At 44.5% G+C, this 24,801-nt stretch overlaps 1 protein-coding gene across 1 annotated transcript in view; it reads right to left on the bottom strand.

Moving 5' to 3' along the window:
• tgfb2 (transforming growth factor, beta 2) overlaps positions 1-24,801 on the bottom strand; it is a 72,383-nt gene that overhangs the window by 17,476 nt on the left and 30,106 nt on the right. Inside the window, exon 2 of the mRNA XM_061776694.1 lies at positions 3,908-4,071. Within this exon, the coding sequence (XP_061632678.1) occupies positions 3,908-4,071 (164 nt within the window). The remainder of the gene's footprint in view (positions 1-3,907; positions 4,072-24,801) is intronic.

Raw genomic sequence — 24,801 nt, 5'->3', positions numbered from 1 at the left:
CCTGTTTGGAGGTGTGTTTAGTTCAACTGTCATCCTCTTGTCTGGATGTAAACATAGCATTGAAACCAGCCGGTGCAGACAGGCTGACCGTCAGCCAGCCCTGGATGACTGCAGAATCAAATCACTAATCCACTAATCCACTGTGTTGGAAACAATTCTTTAATGAAGTAGTAACAACCTTAAACACTGTATAAAAGGATCATGGAAGGTCAAACAATGTATATGTTGTAAAACATAGCTATTTATTTTGTTTTATTCTAGTGCTTTTTTTTTGGGGGGGGGGGGGGGGGGTACTCTATTCCGTACAATGCTTTTTCAAACATCTATGGTGTATGGCAACCTAATTAAATTCATCGTACATTATTAATAATTATACAATGTTGAATGTATGTCGTATGGGTGACACACAGTACAAATCTACAGTACATGAAACATGTTTTAAATGTTGGAGGAACTGAATGATGTCACAACCCACTACAGTTTGGGAGGCCTTGATCAAAGGTACCTCAAAAGTGCCCAGGAAGCAGCCCAGCAACTCAGACATTTAGCCATCCATTTTCTGTGTTGCTTCTCTTCCCATGTCTATTTTATCTGGAGACTATCGCAGCTGATGGGGTGCACCCTAAAGTGGTCGGTATCTCAAACAAGTGTTCATATTTTGTTCCACAACAGGATTTCAACATTCAACCTTGTAGTCACAGAGAGTAGTTGGACTCTATTCCACTCTGGAGTTGCCCCCAGTGAGAGTCATTAGACAAATTATTGGTTCCCATGTACATTAGTTGATGTCCCTCCCTCCTCTGGCTGAAATTCCAATATCAACTCAACTCTCCGTAGTCACTGCTTAATTCAGCTCATTACAGGATAGTTTGGAATGGTGAATGGCAGCATATACAGTATATACAGGATGTGGATAATTGCAGTTACATACAGTAAATAGGGTGATTCCAAGATGGGGCCTACCCATGTGGACGCCTCGGTTACGTGCTCTCCAGTATTGTTGTATTTTGTGTTTTTCGTTCGTCTTTGGAGACATTACGCGACTCACTTACACAAGGGAAGACTTTCTAAACATCTGGGAGTCTACTCCGGACTTTCTTTCACCAACTTTCGCAAATCCGCTCAGGCGTGGGGGCGGCTGCGGTCAATGGCGCATGGAGACGAAGGCGGCGCCAAAGAGGGAAGCGAGCCGGCATCCAAGTGAAGCTCCGCAAGAGATGATACAGATTGGCGTTTCCATCAATCCACCTCGCGAATCTACGCTCCCTACCCAACAAAATGGACAAGCTTCAGCTTCTGATAAAGACCAGTAAAGACTTCGGACGTTCCGCCGCCTTGTGCTTCACGGAGACTTGGCTTGTGAATGCATCCCGGTTATGCTTCCCGGCTTCCATCTTCACCGGGCAGACCGCGTCATGGAATTATCGGGGAAAACAAAAGGCGGCGGCATATCCTTCTAAATCAATGAAAAATGGTGTACGGACCTCATGGCATAGCACACACTGCAGCCCGCATTTAGAGTCGCTGTTTTTTAACTGTAAGCCATTCTACTCGCCTTGTGAGTTCGCATCATTCATGCTCGCCGGTGTTTACATTCCGCCTTGAGCTAACACGAACGCCGCACTGCTAACGCTCGCTGAACAAGTAAACGAAATTGAAAAAAAAAAACACCCAGACTCACCCCTCATTATTCTTCGGGACTTTAACAAAGCTAAACTTAACCACGAACGCCCTAAATACAAGCCCTAAATACATTGACCGTCCTAACAGGGAAAATAACATTTTAGACCACTGCTATACTACGCTAAATAACGCATACTGTGCCATACCTCCTGTAGCCCTGGGCTCATCTGATCACTGCTTAATTCACTTAATACCAACAAACAGGCAAGAACTTAAATGTGTGAAGCCTACGGTGAAAACAGTGAAAAGGTGAACCAACGAAGCAAATATAGAACTTCAAAGCTGTCTCGACTCCACAGACTGGAGTGTTTTTGAAAATTCAGCTGGCAGTCTGGATGAATATACGGACACTGTCACATCCTATATCAGTATCTGTGAAGAGGTGTGTGTACCAACAAGTCATTTCGCACATTCAATAACAACAACCCGTAGTTCACTGCCAAACTTAAGCAACTTCGTCAGGCTAAAGAGGACACATATTGAAGTGGGGACAGGGCCCTGTATAATCGTGCTAGAAACCAGCTGACTAAAGAAATTAACATTGCAAAGAGAAACTATGCAGTAAAGTTAGAAAAACAGTTTAGCGCTAACTTCCACATCCTGGTCACAGTCTGGTTTGGTGCTGCCGCAAAAAAGGACAAACTCCACCTGCAAGAGACAATCAAAACTGCTGAATAGATTGTCTGTACCCCCCTACCCACCCTTGAGGACTTGCACGCTGCCAGAACTAAGACAAGAGCATGCAAAATCCTCTTGGACCCTCCCCATCCTGGTCACCACCTCTTCCAGCTCCTTCCCTTAGGTAGGCACTACCGAACAATGCAAACTAAAACTAGTAGACATTCCAACAGCTTCTTCCCTCTTGCCATTAACTTCTTAAACAGTTAACTTGCAATTCCATTGCAAAATGCTGCCAATTTTTTGTCTTGAGTTTGTTGTCACATTTCTGTCGGGCCAATTATACATTACTCATGCACTCACTGTAGTAGTCTCGCCACGCTGCACTGGTTGTATCTCTGTCGTTGACCAATACTGGCCACTCATGTGCCTGAGGACTATCTGCACCATTTGCACAATCGACTGAGTAGTATCTACAACATTTGCACAATTGACATTGTCCCAGATTAACTAGTCACTTTAAACTGCATGTATATTCCTTGAAGTCTCGGCGCACTTTGCACAATGGTCATTGCACCGGACTATTGCTCTATTAGTCAGTCAAACTGCTCTAATTGCTAGAGGACTCTACATCTTTTTGCACATCCATCCATCCATTATAGTCCAAAAAAAGAAAAAAAAGAAAAAACAACAAAGAAATTGTACCGGAATTACTGGCAACCTTTTATTGCTCAGTGACTGTTTTTCTCAATGTCTTTATGTCTCAAAAAAGTGTTCTCTGTCAATTGACTGTCTGCTGTCGTACTAGAGCGGCTCCAACTCCAGGAGACTAATTCCTTGTGTGTTTTTGACATACTTGGCAAATAAAGATGATTCTGATTCTGACCATACCAGTGAAACAACAGCATGAGCAACGTGACCCAGGAAACAAAGGTCTGTGAAGAGCCTACAGCCATCTTCACATGTGGCTTTTAATTCTAAGAAAAACATGGCTGTCAAACTCAAATAAACCAAACTGCACTACTTGGCGAAAATGAGGCTCAAATGTTGCCACTTGCTCAGTCGATCTTGTGCTCTCTACCTGTGTGTGATTTCTCAATGCATTCATTTGCTAGCATTTGGATTAACTATTGCAAATAAGAAGAGTATATATTTTGTTATGCAAAAAGTCAGCTTTTGCTTCCCTGTGGGTTTAGACCTTAAGCACTAGCACTAAAATAAGGGATAACTGCTTATTATAATAAGCAGCTGAAAAAAAATATTTAGTCGAGAAGATGTTAATTCTAAATTGGTAAGATAGGTGGTTTTGCCATTTATCTTGCATTTTAAGGTTCTTTGACAAAATGAAAGTAAATTGTACTGAGGCATCAGTTACCACTTGTGAGGCCTTTTATTTATAACGTCACACCACAATGTTAACAAAGTATTTATTGTACGAATGACTTAGCCACAATACTTCCACGGTTGTCAAAGCTTTGGATGCATTTCATCAGTAAGATGAGTACTGAAAACAAACTCCACTTTGACAGCCATTGAGAACCATTTTCTTCGTAACTCCATCAGCAATCTCAGTCAAATAACGTTAGAGTCCCTGTAGCAGTATTACCTGGTATAGCTCAATGCGTTGCTCAGATACTCTTGCACTAGGATTTTGAAGACGAAAGATTCTCAGCTCAGCTTTCACCAGGTTGGAGGCATTTTTCTCCATGGAGGACACATCAAACATTAGCCGTCTGAAGTAAGGGTTGAAGAGAGTTGGAGAAATAACATCTGAAACACAGGAAATAGACAGATTAATTAGTGTCTGACTGGCATGGACACTTGAAGGTTGGTGATTAAAAAAAATAATTATTAGAACTAATTGAAAAACAACAAATACAACTTTACTTTCTACACTCCTATCCTGATATCACCGGCACTACCTGCATTTCAATCAATCCTACATTTCTAGTTTTAACAATGAAGTTTACTCAATACGGTGGACGACTGGTTAGAGCGTCAGCCTCACAGTTCTGAGGGCCAGGGTTCAATCCCCGGCCCCGCCTGTGTGGAGTTTGCATGTTCTCCCCGTGCCTGCATGGGTTTTCTCCGGTTTCCTCCCGCATCCCAAAAACATGCATGGTAGGTTCATTGAAGACTCTAAATTGCCCATAGGTGTGAATGTGAGTGTGAATGGTTGTTTGTTTGTATGTGCCCTGCGATTGGCTGGCAACCAGTTCAGGGTGTACCCCGCCTCCTGCCCGATGATAGCTGGGATAGGCTCCAGCACGCCCGCGACCCTAGTGACAAGAAGTGGCTCAGAATTTTTTTTTTAACCCCGGTCCTCAGAACTGTGAGGCAGATGTGCTAACCAGTCTCCCACCGTGCCGCCCCTTTGAAGTTTAGCTAAATGTACTAATATTAGTGTAACAGAACCGCAGTACCAGAACACTTTCACAGAATGACAGCAGCTATGCATAGTAGCAGTCCCACAAACACTACTAGTGTCTGCAAGGGTTTGACAGATGTTTCCACATGAGCAGGGTGACACGTGTAGCACTGACAGCCATACAGTACGTGTAGACATGTCTGACAGATGCTCCGGAACACACACAATTGTCATTAGCAATTTCTGTAGCACTGGAAACCATGTGTTGTGGGGAAGTGTTTGACAGTGGCCCACAACACAGTGAATTAGGTACTTCTGAGGTCTTTAACACATGGCCTGAACATGAGGTTCTTTGGTGTGTTTCGAGAGAGTAGACAACCTCAGTAACCAGTGAGAGAGAGATTCTTATACACAATATGTGAAATAATTAAATGATCTAACAGCCCTTACATAATTTAAAGGTCCCATATTTAGGCTATTTAGACCTCCATAGCGTGACTCTCTAACATGGACTTAGTATAAAAGTGTCAATTTCATTTTTTTAAAAAACAAACACCTTGGTTTTGCCATGAGTGTCCAGGAAAGGCTCCTCTGACAGCTACTTCAGTTTGACACAGTTTTGTATCTGCTTTGTCCATATTTGGCTAAGAGTGCCCCCTATTGCTCAGTGACTGTTTTTTTGCCAATGTCTTTATATCTCCAAAGTGTTCTCTGTCAATTGACTGTCTGTTGTCGTCCTAGAGCGGCTCCAACTACCGGAGACAAATTCCTTGTGTGTTTTTTGGACATACGTGGCAAATAAAGATGATTCTGATTTCCTCTGATTGGTTGCCTCCATGTAGAAGTGTGAGAGCACACGTGTTTGTTATGTTGACAGCACTGGCTTGGGGAATGGAAAGGGAAGGCGGAAATCTTCACGAGTGATGTAGATAAGCTCCAGAAATTTGAAGGACCTGATTTCAGCCCTCTCGGCAGAAAAGTGTCTGGAGTGGATTTTAATTCATATGTCACATGTTTACTGAGACAACATTGAGCCAATATTACCATATTTTCAGCACTACAAGGCACACTTAAAAGCCTTTAATTTTCTCAAAAATCGACGGTGCGCCTTTTAACCCGGTGCGCCTTATGTGTGCACTGAGTTCCAAAATCTGTAAAAATGTTGTTGTGCGAGTTTGGTAAGCGCTCCGCTTGATTGACTGTCGGAACATTTCCCGCCGACATAGGGACGTAATACGTACACTACGTACGCTGGCAGCGATAAACCAATTAGAGAACATTACGTAAAGCTACGTACAGTACGTACGCTTACCTCCGCCACGCCTCCGGTAGGTATACTGTACTACCAGTATGCTGAAAAACAACATTTGTTTGGCTAAGGTCCCCCGAAAATGTCATCCGTGAAGAGACATGCTTACGAGGCACAATTCAAACTACAGGCTATCAGTTACGCGGTTGTAAATGTGAATAGAGCAGCCGTTAGAGAATTCAAAAGCAATGAATCTATGGTTCGGAAGTGGAGGAAGCAGGAGAATGAACTGCGTCAAGTTAAAAAGACAAAACAGAGTTTCCGCGGGAACAAGGCGAGGTGGCCAGAGTTGGAAGACCAACTTGAACAATGGATTCTTGAACAAAGAAAAGCCGACCGGGAGAAGCATCTCTACAGTCATCATTCGACTGAAAGCAATAACGATACCACAAGACATGAAGATCGAACACTTTCAAGGAGGTCCGTCTTGGTGCTTTCATTTTATGAAAAGGCGCCATCTCGCCATCCGCGCAAGGACAATGTGCCGCAGCAACTGCCAGCGGATTACAAAGAAAAGATGACCATCATCCGCACCTACTGCAGCAACAAGATTACCGACAGAAAAATCCAGCCCAACCACATCACCAACATGGACAAGGTCCCTCTCACTTTTGACATCCCCTTGAACCATACTGTGGAGAAAAAAGGGACCAGCACGGTATCCATATGCAACACGGGGCATGAGAAGTCTGCTTTCACTGTTGTTCTTGGTTCCCACAGGAATGGACAGAAACTACCACCTATGGTCATTTTTAAGAGGAAGACGCTGCCCAAAGAAAGGTTTCCAGCCGGAGTCATCGTTAAGGCCAATTAAAAGGATTGGATGGACGAGGAGAAAATGAGAGAGTGGCTGAGAGAGGTGTATGTAAAGAGACCGGATGTTTTTTTTCCACACATCACCGTCTCTGTTGATCTGCGACTCCATGCGCGCACAAATCAGCGCTACTGTGAAAAACCAAGTGAAGCAAATTAATTAGGAGCTTGCCATCATTCCGGGAGGATTAAAAAAAAGAACTCCAACTGCTGGACATTGGTGTAAACAGGGTGTTCAAAGTGAAGTTGCGAGCGGCGTGGGAGCAATGGATGAGAGACGGCGAACACACCTTTACTAAGACTGGGCGGCAGCGCCGGGCGAGTTACGCCACCATATGTGAATGGATTCTGGATGCCAGGGCTAAGGTATCTGCTTTGACTGTTGTCCGAGTTTTCCCGAAAGCCGGCATCATTGCTGAACAGAGAGGGAACCCGGCATGTTTGATGGCGAAATTGCCCAGCTGTTCAATTCAGATACAGATGAGGACTTTGATGGATTTGTGACAAAAGATTGATAAAAAAATAATGTGAGTGTATTTTTAAATACGTAATAGAATAAAGTTCAACCAAACTCACTGTTTTGCTTCTGTTACCTTGTTTTAGCATGCACTGAATAATACAGTGCGCCTTATGTATGGCTTAAGTACAGAAATAGCCCCCGTAATTGAGTAAAATATTGCAACTTTAAAACGAATTTGTGATCAACTGTCCACAAGCATGAACATTGTTGCATAGCATAACTCTTAAACCATGTTTACATTTCTCATTTCTATTTGCATTTGTTAAAGATAACTCCATCCATCCATCCATTTTCTGAGCCGCTTCTCCTCACTAGGGTCGCGGGCATGCTGGAGCCTATCCCAGCTGTCATCGGGCAGGAGGCGGGGTGCACCCTGAACTGGTTGCCAGCCAATTGCAGGGAACATAGAAACAAACAACCATTCACACACACAGTCATGCCTACGGGCAATTTAGAGTCTCCAATTAATGCATGTTTTTGGGATGTGGGAGGAAACCGGAGTGCTCGGATAAGACCCACGCAGGCACGGGGAGAACATGCAAACTCCACACAGGCGGGGCCGGGGATTGAACCCGGGTCCTCAGAACTGTGAGGCTGACGCTTTAACCAGTCTTCCACCGTGCCGCCTAAAGATAACTCACCAATTATTAATGATAATATCCATATGCACATTATAAATATCCATCATGATTCAAAATAAGCCAGAAAGTGAGGAAAGTTGCACCAACAGTAAAGTAAGACAGTGTAGTACTATGAAGTTATTGCACATGTAAATGTGGTGAAGTACGGATGACGTGTGAGTGCGGAACAACGAGGGACAGAAGAAGGGAGTCATGGCACGAATGAACTGTCCCACTGTGAGTGTACGCTCACTTTCCTTTTATTCTGTGTGCATTATACAATATGGATGGGCCAAATTGTATAGTTGGGGCCTGCTGTAAAACGCATTTAATATTATTTATTAAATCAATATAATTTATCATACATTTGTCTTGGATCCCGCCAATCCAGTGAGAATCGTTACTATTCAAGTGGAATTGAAGTTTCCATGTGGAAGACTGCAAGGCAAAAATACAGCAAAAGAAGGATTTATTGTGTCAGATTTACTGATTCAGCTTCGGAGGGTTTGTTCAGCCAAGTCTTGGGTTTCTTACAGTCCCCTGTGAAATATCTCTGCTGCCAGAGTGTCCATCTCTTTATCCTTGCATTTTCTACAGCAAAGCAAAAAAACGGCAGTCACTCAATGACATTGCGCACACACACACACACACACACACACACACACACACACACACACACACACACCTACACGGTTGGGCGACTGGTTACCACATCTGCCTCACAGTTCTGGGGACCGGGGTTCAATTCCTGCAATTCTATGTACAATAGGCAATAGATATATCCATCATGACACGCCCGCCACGTTATGCCCCACATTAAACATGGTCGCCACGTAGGCACGGCATATCTGTGACCTGGAAAAACATCAGTCCCATTCTCTGCCTACATTGATCCACAGCGGCAGTAAACTACAATGTCCAATTCTGGAACTAACAGACTTTGTCAACGGCAGTTTAAATGACAAATGGAAACTATTTTTGGACACATTGTTCAGTCCCGACGGTCCGTTATAGCCGATATCCATTATATCGGGGTCCGTTTTAGGGGCCCGTTAGGGGTCGCCACAGCATGTCATCCTTTTCCATGTAAACACCAACTGTTCTTGTGTCTTCCCTCTCTCCATCTATCAGCTTTCTCTTTGGTCTTCCTCAAGCTCTCTTGCCTGGCAGCTCCATCCTCATCATCCTTCTACCAATATACTCTCTATCTCTCCTCTGGATGTGTCCAATCCATCGAAGTCTGCTCTCTCTTTGTCTCCAAAACATTTAACCTTGGTCGTCCCTCTGATGAGCTCATTTCTAATCCTATCTAACCTGTTCACTCCGAGAGAGAACCTCAACATCTTCATTTCTGCCACCTGCAGCTCTGCTTCCTGTTGTTTCTTCAGTGCCACTGTCTCTAATCAGTGCCACTGGCTCTAATCCGTACATCATGTCTTATAAACCTTCATCCTCGCAGAGACTCTACTGTCACATAATACAACTGAAATCTTCCTCCACCCATTCTAGACTGCTTGGCCCCGTTTTTTCACTTCCTTACCACACTCACCATTGCTCTGGGATGTTGACCCCAAGTATTAAACGTCCTCCACCCTCACTATCTCTTCTCCCTGTAGCCTCACTCTTCGCACACCACCCCTCTCATTCATGCACATATATTCTGTTTTACTTCAGCTAATCTTCATATCTCTCCTTTCCGGTGCATTCCTCCACTTTTCTAACTGCTCCTCCACCTGCTCCCTGCTTTCACTGCAGATCACAATGTCGTCTGTGAACGTCATGGTCCACGGGGATTCCAGTCTAACCTCATCTGTCAGCCTATCCATCACCACTGCAAACAGGAAGGGGCTCAGGGCTGATCCCTGATGCAGTCCCACCTCCACTTTAAACTCCTCTGTCATACCTACAGCACACCTCACCACTGTTGTGCTGCCCTCATACATGTCCTGTACTATTCTAACATACTTCTCTGCCACTTCAGAATTCCGCATGCAGTATCACAGTTCCTCTCCTGGTACTCTTGTCATCGTCTTTCTCTAGATCTACAGACACAATGTAGATCCTTCTGACCTTCTCTGTACTTCTCCATCAACACCCTCAAGGCAACTAATGCATCTGTGGTACTCTTTCTTACATGAAACCTTACCGTTGCTCGCAAATACCTTTTTCCTCAGTCTAGCCTCCCCTACTCTTTCCCGTAACTTCATTGTGTGGCTCATCAACTTTATGCCTCTATAGTTCCCACAGCTCTGCACATCACCCTTGTTCTTAAAAAGGGGCACCAGCACACTTTTCCTCCATTCCTCAGGCATGTTCTCACCCGATAGAATTATGTTGAAGAAGCTGGTCAAAAACTCCACAGACACCTCTCCTAGATGCTTCCATACCTCCACAGGTATGTCATCAGGACCAACTACCTTTCCATTTTTCTTCCTCTTTAGTGCCTTTCGAACTTCCCCCTTACTAATCATTGCTACTTCCTGGTCCACCACACTTGCCTCTTCTACTCTTCCTTCTCTCTCATTTTCCTATATATACAGTGGGTACGGAAAGTTTTCAGACCCCCTTCAATTTTTCACTTTGTTATATTGCAGCCATTTGTTCATTTTTTCCTCATTAATGTACACAGCATCCCATATTGACAGAAGGTAATTGTTGAAATGTTTGCTGATTTATTAAAAAAGAAAAACTGAAATATCACACAGCCGTAAGTATTCAGACCCTTTGCTGTGACATATTTAACTCGGGTGCTGTCCATTTCTTCTGATCATCCTTAAAATGGTTCTACACCTTCATTGGAGTCCAGCAGTGTTTGATTATACTGATTGGACAGAGAACACTTTTGAGACATAAAGACATTGAGAAAAACAGTCACTAAGCAATAAAGGGTTGCTCGTCATCTGGTAATGCCGGAACAATTTTTAAATTTATTTTTTGGACAATTGTGCAAAAAGATGCAGAGTCCTCTAGCACTTAGAGCAGTTCGAAATACTAATATTGCAATAGTCCGGTGCAATGACCATTGTGCAAAGGGCGCCGAGACTTCAAGGAGTGTATGCAGTTTAAAGTGACGAGTAGCGCGATAATCTGGGACAATGTTGATTGTGCAAATGTTGCAGATACTCAGTCAGTGTGCAAATGGGGAAGATGCTACTTTGGCATGAGTGGCCAGTATTGGTCAACAACAGATATGCAAATAGTGCAGCGTGGCGAGACGACTACAGTGAGTGCACGAGTAGTATATAATTGGCCTGACAGAAATGTGACAACAAACTCAGACAAAAGAAATTGGCAGCATGTTGCAATGGAATTGTAAGTTAGCTGTTTAAGAAGTTGATTGCAAGAGGGAAGAAGCGGTTGGAATGTCTGCTAGTTCTAGTTTGCATTGATCGGGAGCGCCTACCTGAGGGAGGGAGCCGTTAGAGCCAGTGATGTGAAGGGTCCGAGAGGATTTTGCACGCTCTTGTCTTAGTTCTGGCAGCGTGCAATCCTTTCAGCAGTTTTGATTGTCAGAGTTTGTCCTTTTTTGTAGCAGCACCAAACCAGACTGTGATGGAAGAACACAGGACTGATTCGACCCGCTGTGTAGAACTGTCTCAGCAGGTCCGGTGGCAGGCCGTGCTTTCTCAGAAGCCGCAGGAAGTATATCCTCTGCTGGGCCTTTTTGAGGACGGAGCTGATGTTGATCACCCACTTCAGGTCCTGAGAGACTGTAATTCCCAGGAACTTGAAGGTCTCGACGGTTGACACAAGGCAGCTGGACAGCGTGAGGGCCAGCTGTGGCGAAGGATGCCTCCTGAAGTCCACAATCATCTCTACAGTCTTGAGCGTGTTCAGCTCCAGGTTGTGTCAGCCGCACCACAGCTCCAGCCGCTCCACTTCCTGTCGATATGCAGACTCGTCACCGTCCTTGATGAGGCCGATGACAGTGGTGTCATCTGCAAATTTCAGGAGTTTGACAGCCGGGTGCATTGAGGTGCAGTCGTTCGTGTAGAGAGAGAAGAGCAGCGGAGAGAGGACACAACCTTGAGGTGCCCCAGTGCTGATGCTGCGTGTGGATGAGGTGGTCTCTCCCAGCCTCACCTGCTGTGTCCTGTCCGTCAAGAAGCTGTAAATCCACTGGCAGATGCCAGGCGAGATGTTGAGCTGGAGAAGCTTGGAGGAAAGGAGTTCAGGGATGATGGTGTTGAACGCTGATCTGAAGTCCACGAACAGGATAATCGCATTCATTAATCAGAATCAGAATCAGAATCATCTTTATTTGCCAAGTATGTCCAAAACACACAAGGAATTTGTCTCCGGTAGTTGGAGCTGCTCTAGTACAACAGACAGTCAATTTACAGAACACTTTGGAGACATAAAGACATTGACAAAAAACAATTGTGCAAAAAGATGCAGAGTCCTCTAGCACTTAGAGCAGTTCGAATGACTAATATCGCAATAGTCCGGTGCAATGACCATTGTGCAAAGGGCGCTGAGACTTCAAGGAGTGTATGCGGTTTAAAGTGACGAGTAGTAGTAGTATCTGGGACAATGGTTGTGCAAATGTTACAGATACTCCTCAATCAGTGTGCAAATGGAGCAGATGCTACTCTGGCATGAGTGGCCAGTATATGCAAGTAGTGCAGCATGGCGAGACAACTACAGTGAGTGCACGAGTAATACATAATTGGCCCCACAGAAATGTGACAATGAACTCAAGTCAAAAAATTGCCAGCTTGTTGTAATGGAATTATAGGTTAGCTGTTTAAGAAGTTGATTGCAAGAGGGAAGAAGCTGTTGGAATGTCAACTAGTTCTAGTTTGCATTGATCGGTAGCGCCTACCTGAGGGAAGGAGCTGGAAGAGCTGGTGACCGGGGTGCGGAGGGTCCGAGAGGATTTTGCACGCCGTTGTCTTAGTTCTGGCAGCGTGCAAGTCCTCAAGGGTGGGTAGGGTGGTACCGACAATCCTTTCAGCAGTTTTGATTGTCCGTTGCAGTCGGAGTTTGTCCTTTTTTGTAGCAGCACCAAACCAGACTGTGATGGAAGAACACAGGACTGATTCGATGACTGCTGTGTAGAACTGTCTCAGCAGCTCCGGTGGCAGGCCGTGCTTTCTCAGAAGCCGCAGGAAGTACATCCTCTGCCGGGCCTTTTTGAGGACAGAGTTGATGTTGGTCGCCCAGTTCAGGTCCTGAGAGATTGTAATTCCCAGGAACTTGAAGGTCTCGACGGTTGACACAAGGCAGCTGGACAATGTGAGGGGCAGCTGTGGCGAAGGATGCCTCCTGAAGTCCACGATCATCTCTACAGTCTTGAGCGTGTTCAGCTACAGGTTGTGTCGGCCGCACCACAGCTCAGCCGCTCCGCTTCCTGTCGATATGCAGACTTGTCACCGTCCTTGATGAGGCCGATGACAGTGGTGTCATCTGCAAACTTCAGGAGTTTGACAGTGCGCTGAGGTGCAGTCGTTCATGTAGAGAGAGAAGAGCAGCGGAGAGAGGACACAACCTTGGGGCGCCCCAGTGCTGATGCTGCGTGTGGATGAGGTGGCCTCCCCCAGCCTGACCTGCTGTGTCCTGCCCGTCAAAAAGCTGTAAATCCACTGGCAGATGGCAGGTGAGACGCTGAGCTGGAGAAGCTTGGATGAAAGGAGTTCAGGGATGATGGTGTTGAACGCTGAGCTGAAGTCCACGAACAGGATCCTCGCGTCGGTCCCTGTACTGTCGAGGTGTTCTAGGATGAGGTGCAGTCCCATGTTGACTGCATCATCCGCAGATCTGTTCGCTTGGTAGTCAAACTGCAGGGGGTCCAGCAGGGGACCTGTGACACTCTTGAGGTGGTCCAGTACGAGACGTTCAAAGGACTTCATGACCACAGATGTCAAAGCGACAGGCCTGTAGTCATTCAGACCCGAGATTGCAGGTTTCTTGGGGACTGGAATGATGGTGGAGCGTTTGAAACAGGATGGAACTTCGCACATTTCCAGAGATCTGTTGAAGATCTGAGTGAAGACTGGAGCGAGCTGGTCCGCGCAGACTTTGAGGCAGGATGGGGACACGTGGTCCGGGCCTGCCGCTTTGTTAATCTTTTGGCCTTATAGCTCACAGTGCATGTCATAGCAAATGAGAATCAGAAGTTCAACGGAACTGCCTGAAGAGCTCAGCGACAGAATTGTACCAAGGCACAGATCTGGCCAAGGTTACCAAAAAAAATCTGCTGCACTTAAGGTTCCAAAGAGCACAGTGGCCTCCATAATCCTGAAATGGAAGACATTTAGGACGATCAGAACCCTTCCTAGAGCTGGCCGTCCGGCCAAACTGAGCAATTGGGGGAGAAGAGCCTTGGTGAGAGAGGTAAAGAAGATCCCAAAGGTCACTGTGGGTTATTCAAAAGAGAAATGGAGATGGTCCTTGAGATGCGTTATACCTATAACTAGGAATTGCGTAGCTTACTTGGAGACTGGGGAGCCTTTGTAGCACTGGTGAAGGATTTCCGGGATCACGCACGCTTAAATGCAGGTGATAACAAGGGCTGATTGGTGACAGGTGTGTGGCCGAGGAAGTGCTGTAAAGAGAGAGGGCGAGAGGGCGCAAAGCGCCACCCAGGCTCCAACAATAGTACTGCAGGGCAGCTCATGAGAGTACCCCCCTCTCAACGGACGCCCCCCGACGTCCTGCCAGGCTTCCCCAGGTGAGTCGCATAAAAGTCAGACAGAAGGGAGTCGTTGAGGATCAACTTTTGGGAAATCCAGGAACGCTCCTCCAGACCATATCCCTCCCAGTCCACCGGGTGCACGAAAACCATTCCCTGGGCCTCACATCGAGGAGGCCAGATGGTTGTCAATAACACGGGGTGGGGGGCGGATGGGGTACGGCCGGAGGGCTCAGAGCGCAGGTGGAGAAAGACTTGAGCAATGGCACGTGGAAGGTCGGATGAAATTTCAGAGACTGAGGGAGCTGAAGTTGAACGGACGTGGGATTGATCATTTTAGTGATAAAGTGCGGAGTGAGTTTGCGGGATTCTGTTTGGAGCGGGATGTCACGGGAGGAAAGGCAAACGGTCTCACCCACCTTGTACTCAGGTGGGGACAGGGCCCTGTATAATCGCGCAAGAAACCAGCTGACTCAAGAAATTAACATTGCAAAGAGAAACTATGAAGTCCATCCAGCCATCCATATTCTACCGCTTATCCGAGGTCGGGTCACGGAGGCAGTAGCTTTAGCAGGGATGCCCAGACTTCCCACTCCCCAGCCACTTCATCCAGCTCTTCCGGAGGGATCCCAACGCATTCCCAGGACAGCTGGAGGACGTAGTCGCTCCAGCGTGTCCTGGGTCGTCACCGGTGTCTCCTCCCGGTGGGTCGTGCCCGGAACACCTCACCAGGGAGGTGTCTGGGAGGCATCCGAATCAGATGCCCCAGCGACCTCATCTGGCTCCTCTTGATGTGGAGGAGCAGTGGCTCTACTCTGAGATCCTCCCGGACCACCTGACCCCTATGGCCCCTCCCACAGGTGCTGAGCCCATGGGAAGGGGGACCCACGTTGCCCTTTCGGGCTGTGCCTGGCCGGGCCCCAAAAACTATGAAGTAAAGTTAGAAAAACAGGTTGCCACTAACGACTCTAAATCAGTCTGGAATGCATTACAATCGCTAACCAATTACAAGCGACCAACCCCCCAAGCTGAGAACAATAGAAGACTCGCTGACAACTTGATAATTCTACTGCAGGTTTGAAAAACACACTTTCACACCCCACACCCACCCAGACGCACTACCGACCACCATCACACCTCTGACTTCTGCATTGACCATCCACGAACAGGATGTGAGACGCATCTTCAAACAACAAAAGATCAACAAAGCGGCAGGTCCAGACCTTGTGTCCCCATCCTGCCTCAAAGTCTGCGCGGATCAGCTCTCTCCAGTCTTCACACAGATCTTCAATAGATCTCTGGAACTGTGTAAAGTACCATCTTGTTATAAACGCTCCACCATCATCCCAGTCACCAAGAAACCTGCAATCTCGGGTCTGAATGGCTACAGGCCTGTCGCCTTGACATCTGTGGTCATGAAGTCCTTTGAACGCTTCATGCTGGACCACCTCAAGAACGTCACAGGTCCCCTGCTGGACCCCCTGCAGTTTGCCTACCGAGCAAACAGGTCTGCGGATGATGCAGTCAACATCGGACTGCACTTCATCCTAGAACACCTCATTGGCGCGGGGACCTATGCGAGGACCCTGGTCGTGGAATTCAGCTTTGCGTTCAACACCATCATCCCCGAACTCCTCTCCTCCAAGCTTCTACAGCGCAGCGTCTCGCCTGCCATCTGCCAGTGGATTACAGCTTCCTGACGGGCAGGACACAGCAGGTGAGGCTGGGGGAGGCCACCTCATCTACACGCACCACCAGCACCGGGGCGCCCCAAGGTTGTGTCCTCTCTCCGCTGCTCTTCTCTCTCTACACAAATGACTGCACCTCAACACTCAACACCTCATACTCCTGAAGTTTGCAGACGACACCACAGTCATCGGCCTCATCAAAGATGGTGACGCGTCGGCATATCGAAAGGAAGTGGAGCGGCTGGAGCTGTGGTGCGGCGACACAACCTGGAGATGAACACGCTCAAGACTGTAGAGATGATCGTGGAATTCAGAAGGCATCCTTCGCCACAGCTGCCCCTCACGCTGTCAAACTGCCTTGGAAATGTGGGTGCAGCCCACCAGGTGAGCAGAGAAGTCCTGTATGTGTGGCACAGGGTACCTGTTGGGGGTCATGGCATTGTCCTGGAAATCACTACGGGGCGCCAACTGCTGTGAGTCTTGGTCACCATATGTAGCCCATGGACTGCTGGAGCGGCACACGATTCCGATACTCTCCATGGTTGTGAACTCCTTCCCAGCTTCACAGTCAAGGTGCGAGAGAAGGCAAGTGGATAATGTGGTGTGTACTGGTGCGGGAAACTGACGCAAAAGATGTCTGTAAACAGGACTAAAAGATCAGCAGAGCTTACTTCACCAAGCATTCTCTCCATCAACTCAAATGGTCAAGGACAGCAAACGTTTGGCATTTTTTAGTTCTGAAAGTTTGAAAAGGAGCAAAAGGAACGTCGTGGAATCCGTCATCAAAATAGTATGACTCTTTCTTTTCACAAAATGACATGCTGAGTCCTCATCAGTCTGGTTTCCAAAAAATAGCACCACGAGCACTACTACAGCAGTTAATCACATGTGCTATGGACCTCTGGAAATACTGTGCCTCCTTATTCATCGATCTTACCAATGATACTGTTTGATACTGTTGACCATGCTCTGCTGCTATAAAGGCTGACTGACGTTAGCTTCAACCCCTGTTCCTTGTTTCAAAATTATCTACAGTGTATCCCAACAGTAACAATGTGTGACTCACGGTAACTCTGTCTGCTTTCCAACCATTAACTAAGGGTGTTCCACAAGGCTCAATAACTACTAACCTGTTCACTATTTACATAAAAAATAAAAGATTGCAATGCGCATCATTAGGTAGATGATACAATTCTGTATTGCTCCTCCAACACCGCAAACTCTGCCATCACAATCATCCAGCAAGACTTTAACATACTACAACAATCACTTCTCAACCTGAAACTGGCCCTTAATGCGGATACGACCCAACACGAGGTATTCCCATCTGCAACCAAAAACTTACATTTAAAACTCATATGTAGTATATACACTCCCAAGTAAACAAAAGCAAAAAGTTGGATATCTATACCAGAACCGAAAAAATTTGACACAACTGTGGATGAAATGGTTGGTTGAAGCAGTTTTTCTTAGTTCTGGGTTATGGTAATTGGTGACATTATCTATAGTCATGCCTCTGTCGCCACACTAAAACCACTGGACTGTTTTTCACTCTGCACTTAGATTCATTACTGGCGACAGCTACTCCACGCATTACTGCACTTTATATCGGAAGATAGGATGGGCACCTTTTATCTGTACAATGAGATATGCACTAGCTCATCTTCATTTTTGAAGTCTTGAAAGGCAACATGCCAACATATATCAGCAGTTTATTAAACTGGCCTCATAATAACCACTCATCACGTTCTCGTGACTGTTCTTATTTCCTGAACTAACTTAGTGATACTGCTTTAAAAAAACATTCTGCGACATACTCTTGGAATACTCTACAACAGTCACTCAAACACAACAATACAAGTGTTACCATGTACCATTTTAATAATAATAAAATAAAATAACTATTTTGCTTTTGAATATTAGTGTTTTATAATCATGTAACTGATTTAATTTAACATTTTAATAATGTCTACTCTCTTTCGTTTCTGTACGTTCGCCCAACATCTTTGAAAATGAGGGCTTGCCTTCAAGGATCTTAAATAAAGGTTTGAAATGAAATGATTGATAATTTAAACTCCGGATAAACTTCAGTTTATTGGAACCTTTCACATGCACAAAACCATTAATCCTCCTGGTGCTCTGGTGCTGATCACTTCACATCCTTAACCATTATAAAGCAAGCAGCAGTAGCACGATAAGCTAAGACTAATGATGCTCTTGTTAATTTCTTTCCCATCTGTCAACAGACAAAGTCAAACTTCCAGCCCCAAGGGGATCTGAATGAAAACCGTTTACACAAACAGCTTCAGACTCTTGTGAATGAGTGTGCTGTGCTTTGACACAACACTGGCTGCATTGAGTAGAAGTTCACTACAAGGTTTCACCCACACTGATCCAAATTGTGGGTAGAAGACACATTTTTACATTCAGCAGAAACACACTCCTAATATATAGCTCAATATCGCAATACCAATATATTCTGTGTAATAGTGGAAAAATGATTTGAGATAATAGAACTTACACATATCCATCCATCCATTTGATTGTGTGTGCGGTAATGAGGAAGTTAGAGCCTAAAACAACTAATGTGGATTTACACAACATGGTTCAACTGACACAAGTAACCCAATTTAATTATGGGTTATAGCAGTGTAAAGATAAAACAAAAACAAAAAAAACACCAAAAAAATGCACAGATATGGATGTCCCCAGATTGGAATCGGGTCTAAAAGAGTTTTTTCATATAATATTTGGTGTTATGCTATTATGACTTGAATGCAGAGTGAGCATAGTTTAGTGATAGACTATGGTGTGTTTTGACTTACATACAAATTCGGATTGGGTCACCGGTGTAGGAATGGAACAGAAACAGAAACCATATACCCCCAGACACAGTATATTTAATGTGCAGCCTGCGGCAGACTTTCTTTTAATTTGGAAAATTACATTTCCTTGACTGACATGCATCAGAAACATGATGACTTGATGGTGTATTCATATATTTATTCGCATTCAGTATAGTACATCTATCGACCATACGTATTCCCACACGGACCATATACAGTGTAAGGTAAGGAACAGGAAGTTTAAGTGGGTCGCGCTCCAGCCAAACGGCTACTCCTTAAACAAACACAGTGCAGCTCAACCTGTGCCTACGGACATCCTGGCAAGTCAAACTCCTTTAAATATGAGTTTGATAAAAAAAAAAAAGCATTTACACGGCCTTTCACATAAATGCCAATAATTCAGACCATTGGCTGTTGCGTTCCCTAAAAAGAGTGCCGTATTTTGTGCAATTGTGATATTTAATTTGACCACGGTGGAACCTCGATTAAACGGACTAATGTCTCTGAGAGATTGTTACATCATCCAGCCCTTGTTGTCAAACACTGAATACCGAACTATATTTTAATTGCTGTTATTCCAGTGACCATGACAATTAAGCCACATTATTTTCCTTACCAAGGTTTTGCTTTTACTATGCTAATTGTGAGTGAGTAAGAAATATATGCTATTGTATTGTTTGAAATGTCTTGGATTGTGTGTATTACAAATTCAAAGGTAAGAACACTGTTCATGTTTGATACATGAGAAAATGTTTAGACAAGTGACATCCATCCATCCCTTTTCTGTACCGCTTATCCTCACTAGGGTCGTGGGCGTACTGGAGCCTATCCCAGCTCTCTTCGGACGAGAGGCGGGATACACCCTGAACTGGTCACCAGCCAATCGCAGGGCACAGATAAACAAACAACCATTCGCACTCACATTCACAGCTACGGGCAATTTAGAGTCTTCAATCAACCTACCGTGCATGTTTTTGGCAGGTGGGAGGAAACCGGAGTACCTGGAAAAAACCCACGCAGGCACATTCACAGGCAAATGGAAGCGGTGGACTTTAAGCAGGTCATTACATCACTGTCTTCAGGAGAATACACTTTAAAATGATATATAAACTTGTCATGAAAAAAATTAAAGCAAATGGTGACATTTAGTCTTACTGTATGGGTGAAATGCACTGATGGGTCTAAAGAGTGAGGCAGGTGACATCACATAACAAATGGCATTGCTACACCCCTATTAGTTCCTCCCTTTGGGCTGATGTCACTGTAGAGCTGTCACAGTGCCGACACAAGGCCCCTTGACTCCTGTAATCCGTCACTTCATTACTCATCACTCCCATTACCTCACATACCAATGGTAAAGTACTAAAGCATCTGTTATTTGGCCAAATGTTAAAGGAGCACTGAAAGTTCATGTATTTGTTAAATGGCCTTAGTAATAAATCTTTTATGTGACACAATACTATCTAGTAATTGATAATAACTTGAGGAGATTAACTACACAGCTTGAAAGAGGAATTGTTCTTTTGTAAAATATGAAACTATATATATATATATATATATATATATATATATATATATATATATATATATATACATACACACACACACAGAGGTGGGTAGTAACTCACTACATTTACTCCGTTACATTTACTCAAGTAATATTTTCGATAAACTGTACTTGTCAGAGTACTTTAAGTGCACTGTATTTTTTACTTTTACTTGAGTATTTATGTGAAGGATCGATACTTTTACTCCGTTACAATGATCGAAAAGCCGTTTGCTACTTTTATTTATCCATTGTGGGCTTCTATTTTTAGACTGCAGCTTCGACTTCCGCATAGGGCGCCCGTTGAACCAATCCGTGATCTTTAATGTCATTTGACTACAATTCGCCAATTAGACGACACAAGGCAGCCAACATGACCGCGCACGTAGCCTTCGCGAGCTAATCAAAATGACTCATTTTGAGGAGAAAAAACCAGCAGCTCTTTACAGACTCCAAAAAACAATAGCTTTGACATGCAGCTCATAAATTGTGACTGCGCAAATTTGGATATTTCAGCCCACTTCTAACTTGAGAAAACACCTTGCGGTAAATTGCAGCTGTTTCTGTTGTTGTTTTGGCAGTAGATATGGCAAAATTAGCACTATCCCTATGGTGTCGCACATGCACACACGATGACTAAGTCTGTTGCGCAAACAGCTTCTTCATGAAGTCATTTATGTGAATAAAGCAAATAATGTTTCTGTAGGGTCCAATGCATGTGCAGTTAAAAATTTAAATGGTGGCAGGTATGTGTCGACTCCCATATATTATTATTATTTTTGTATTTTATTTGATGTTCATGCTCTGATTTAAACAAGAATCAGAAGTTACTCACAAGTTACTCTTTACTTGAGTGTTTTTTTTTTTCATTGAGTACTTTCTTACTCTTACTCAAGTAAACATTTGAATGACTACTTTTTACTTTTACTTAAGACATATTATTCTAATGTAACAGTACTCTTATCCATCCATCCATTTTCTGAGCCGCTTCTCCTCACTAGGGTCGCGGGCGTACTGGAGCCTATCCCAGCTATCATCGGGCAGGAGGCGGGGTACACCCTGAACTGGTTGCCAGCCAATCGCAGGGCACATAGAAACAAACAACCGTTCGCACTCACATTCACACCTACGGGCATTAATTGCATTAATTAATTAATTAATGCATTAATTGGAGACTCTAAATTTAGAGTCTCCAATTAATGCATGTTTTTGGGATGTGGGAGGAAACCGGAGTGCCCGGAGAAAACCCACGCAGGCACGGGGAGAACATGCAAACTCCACACAGGCGGGGCCGGGGATTGAACCCGGGTCCTCAGAACTGTGTGGCTTAGAACCTCAGCCACACAGTTCTGAGGTCCAATATATATATATATATATATATATATATATATATATATATATATATATATATATATATATATATATATATATATATATATATATATATATATATATATATATATATATATATATATATATATATATATATATATACACGGGCGGTTGATATATATATATATGCAATTATAATAGGTGTCAATTATCCGCAGATTCACGCTATTCGCGGTCCAGCCCGGTCCCTATCCCCCGCAAATGGTGGAGGTCCACTGTACACCAAGAAAATTACATACAAAGCATGAAAATAATACAAACAGTATATACAAAAAAATATATATACAAAGTATACAATTAGGATAGATAGATAGATAGATAGATAGATAGATAGATAGATAGATAGATAGATAGATAGATAGATAGATAGATAGATAGATAGATAGATAGATAGATAGATAGATAGATAGACAGACAGACAGAGAGATAGGCAGAATATAAAAGTGCATATATAAAAGAAGGACAATTTTGAATGTACTGAATGCCTTTGGAGGGCATGCGAACAGCAGCTTTAGCTTTCGAATCTTGAGGGGATCCTCCAATACAAATATACTACTCTGTGATTAAAAAGTATTTGGAATATTCTATGATATATTATTATTCTTGGGTGAGCCTCAAGGAGGAAACTGTGCTAATTAACAAAGTTTAGGTAGAATGAAATTTACCAGCCAAATATTATTTCACTGTTACTTTTGGACATAAATTGGTACGGATTGGTATGATTACAGCACTTAAATATGTCTTCAAAGATTAAGTAAAGAAACAACCCAGATTTTACAAGAGCCAGGGAAATTTAACAAACCAAGAACTTCAAATAAATCAGAGTAGAACTCACTGCCAAGAAACCAGCAGCAAATACAGTATAACCCAGAATAAATATACAAATGTAGAGGACAGTGAGCAAATTCACATTTCTACATTGATAATATGTTTACAAATATATGTTTTCATTCAAAACAATACATGAGTCACATCAGAAAGCCCTGGATGAAGGCAAGTGAGCACAATGTTGTGTCTAATATTTTGGTTACATCAATTCATTACTGTACATGAGAGTCGGTATGATGCAGTACTATTCTAATCTACGAAACTGCAAACTAGAACGGCAATAATGAGGTGAGGACATGCAATAACTAACCAAGAAAACAAGATACTGTAAGAGAGGACAGAAAAGGGCAGGACAGGGCAGAAAAAAATTAGCAAAGCAGTGCTATTGACGAGTGGTGCGGTGGGATTCTTCTTTTAGTCAGTAAACACCTAAAAGAACCTGTGAGTTGATATGTTAATATAACCTGTGTTGTTGCAATTAAAGCCGATAGTGTGTTAGTGTGTCTATTGAATTTATTAGTGAATGAACACCTTATAACATGCATGTTAGTCAACTGGTGTACGGAGTTGCTGAGCCGCCACATCAAGGAACGGTGAACCCCCCACAACTCCACCCACAAAAGGGGGGGGCAAATCAGTGAGTCAGTCCCAGGGGGACGCTACTGACCCCCCAGGGCCCAAGGAGGTCCCGAGCCCGACCAGTCCCAAGGGGAGCCAAGAGAGGAGAGAGGAAGACGGGGCCCTATGGGAGGGGGGGGGGCGAACAGTCCCTGACTGGCAACCATTATCCCTGTACTGTGATTGTGTGTGGTGGGGTGTAAACTATTAAAATTGGAGAAACTGGTGGGGGTGAGGTGAGATGATCACAGGGCGATACTGACCCACAACCGTCACCCCCATCCAGGCCAACCAGGACCCCAAGGATATGCGAATGTATGTAATGCATTAAAAATCCACCGGAGAAAGGCATGGCGGGCCAGAGAGCAGGCCGTAGTGCTAGGACACCTGGCCGACTGTCCTCCCCAGCCCGACCCTGCCCTCCCCCCACTGACGGGTGTATGATGCATTAAAACTGGAGGACCGGTAGAGCAGTGAAAGGGGGGGGGGCGACCAGACCAAAAGATGTGCCAGCACCCGGCTCTGTGCCCGCCCCTCCGTACCTGGTGCCAGTCCCCCAGGGGACCCTGAATGAGATATGAGTGTGCCCAATATGCGGAGTATGTACACTGTGAGTACTAAAAATGTGCAGAGTCTTTGAAGTAAGAAGCTATACTAATCCGGGTCACAGAGAAAAGGGAGGAAGAACCCCCACCCTACAGCTGATTCCGACCCCCCAAACCAACCATAGCCCATTGACCAGAACAGGGCCAGAAGGGGGCCCCGACCGAGGCGCGAGGCACTGAGACCCACAATGAGCCGCAAGTCGATTGACGCTTTTCTACTGCAAAATACCTGCTTGTCTTGACTCAGCTGTAGTCACTAAGTGACTAACAGCATGTGTGGATTTTTGTCATTTCTTGCTGTTCAGTTGGTCTCTTTCGTAACTGGCGTTAATCTGGCTTGGTGGGCAACGCAACTATGTGCCAGGGGCGGGTTAGACCGGTGTTGGTAATTTCATAGACCAGTGCATCCCGGCGGATCCGATAGTGAGCGGGCTGCACCAATAGTGAGTAGAGAGAGAGAATTCTGGTGAGCAGCGTAGAGTCCCATATCATGAGAAATGAAAAAGACCAGTGATTTTTGGGCTTGAATCCAAATTTCATTACTGTTTTCTGCTTCTTGCTCTTACCAAAAGTTACAAAAATGCAGGGTCAATTGAGGTGTCAATTGACCAAGGACTGTAAATTTGTGATTGAGATGTCTTTTGTTCAAATATGCTCAAAAGAAGGTAAAGAAGAAGTTCATCGATAACGCATAACATTTTTTGTACCTCGAT

This window comes from Phyllopteryx taeniolatus, chromosome 6, assembly GCF_024500385.1.
Source record: "Phyllopteryx taeniolatus isolate TA_2022b chromosome 6, UOR_Ptae_1.2, whole genome shotgun sequence".
Lineage (NCBI taxonomy): Eukaryota > Metazoa > Chordata > Actinopteri > Syngnathiformes > Syngnathidae > Phyllopteryx > Phyllopteryx taeniolatus.
The sequence above is the reverse complement of the archived record's forward strand: the minus strand, read 5'-3'. Positions and strand labels throughout refer to the sequence as shown.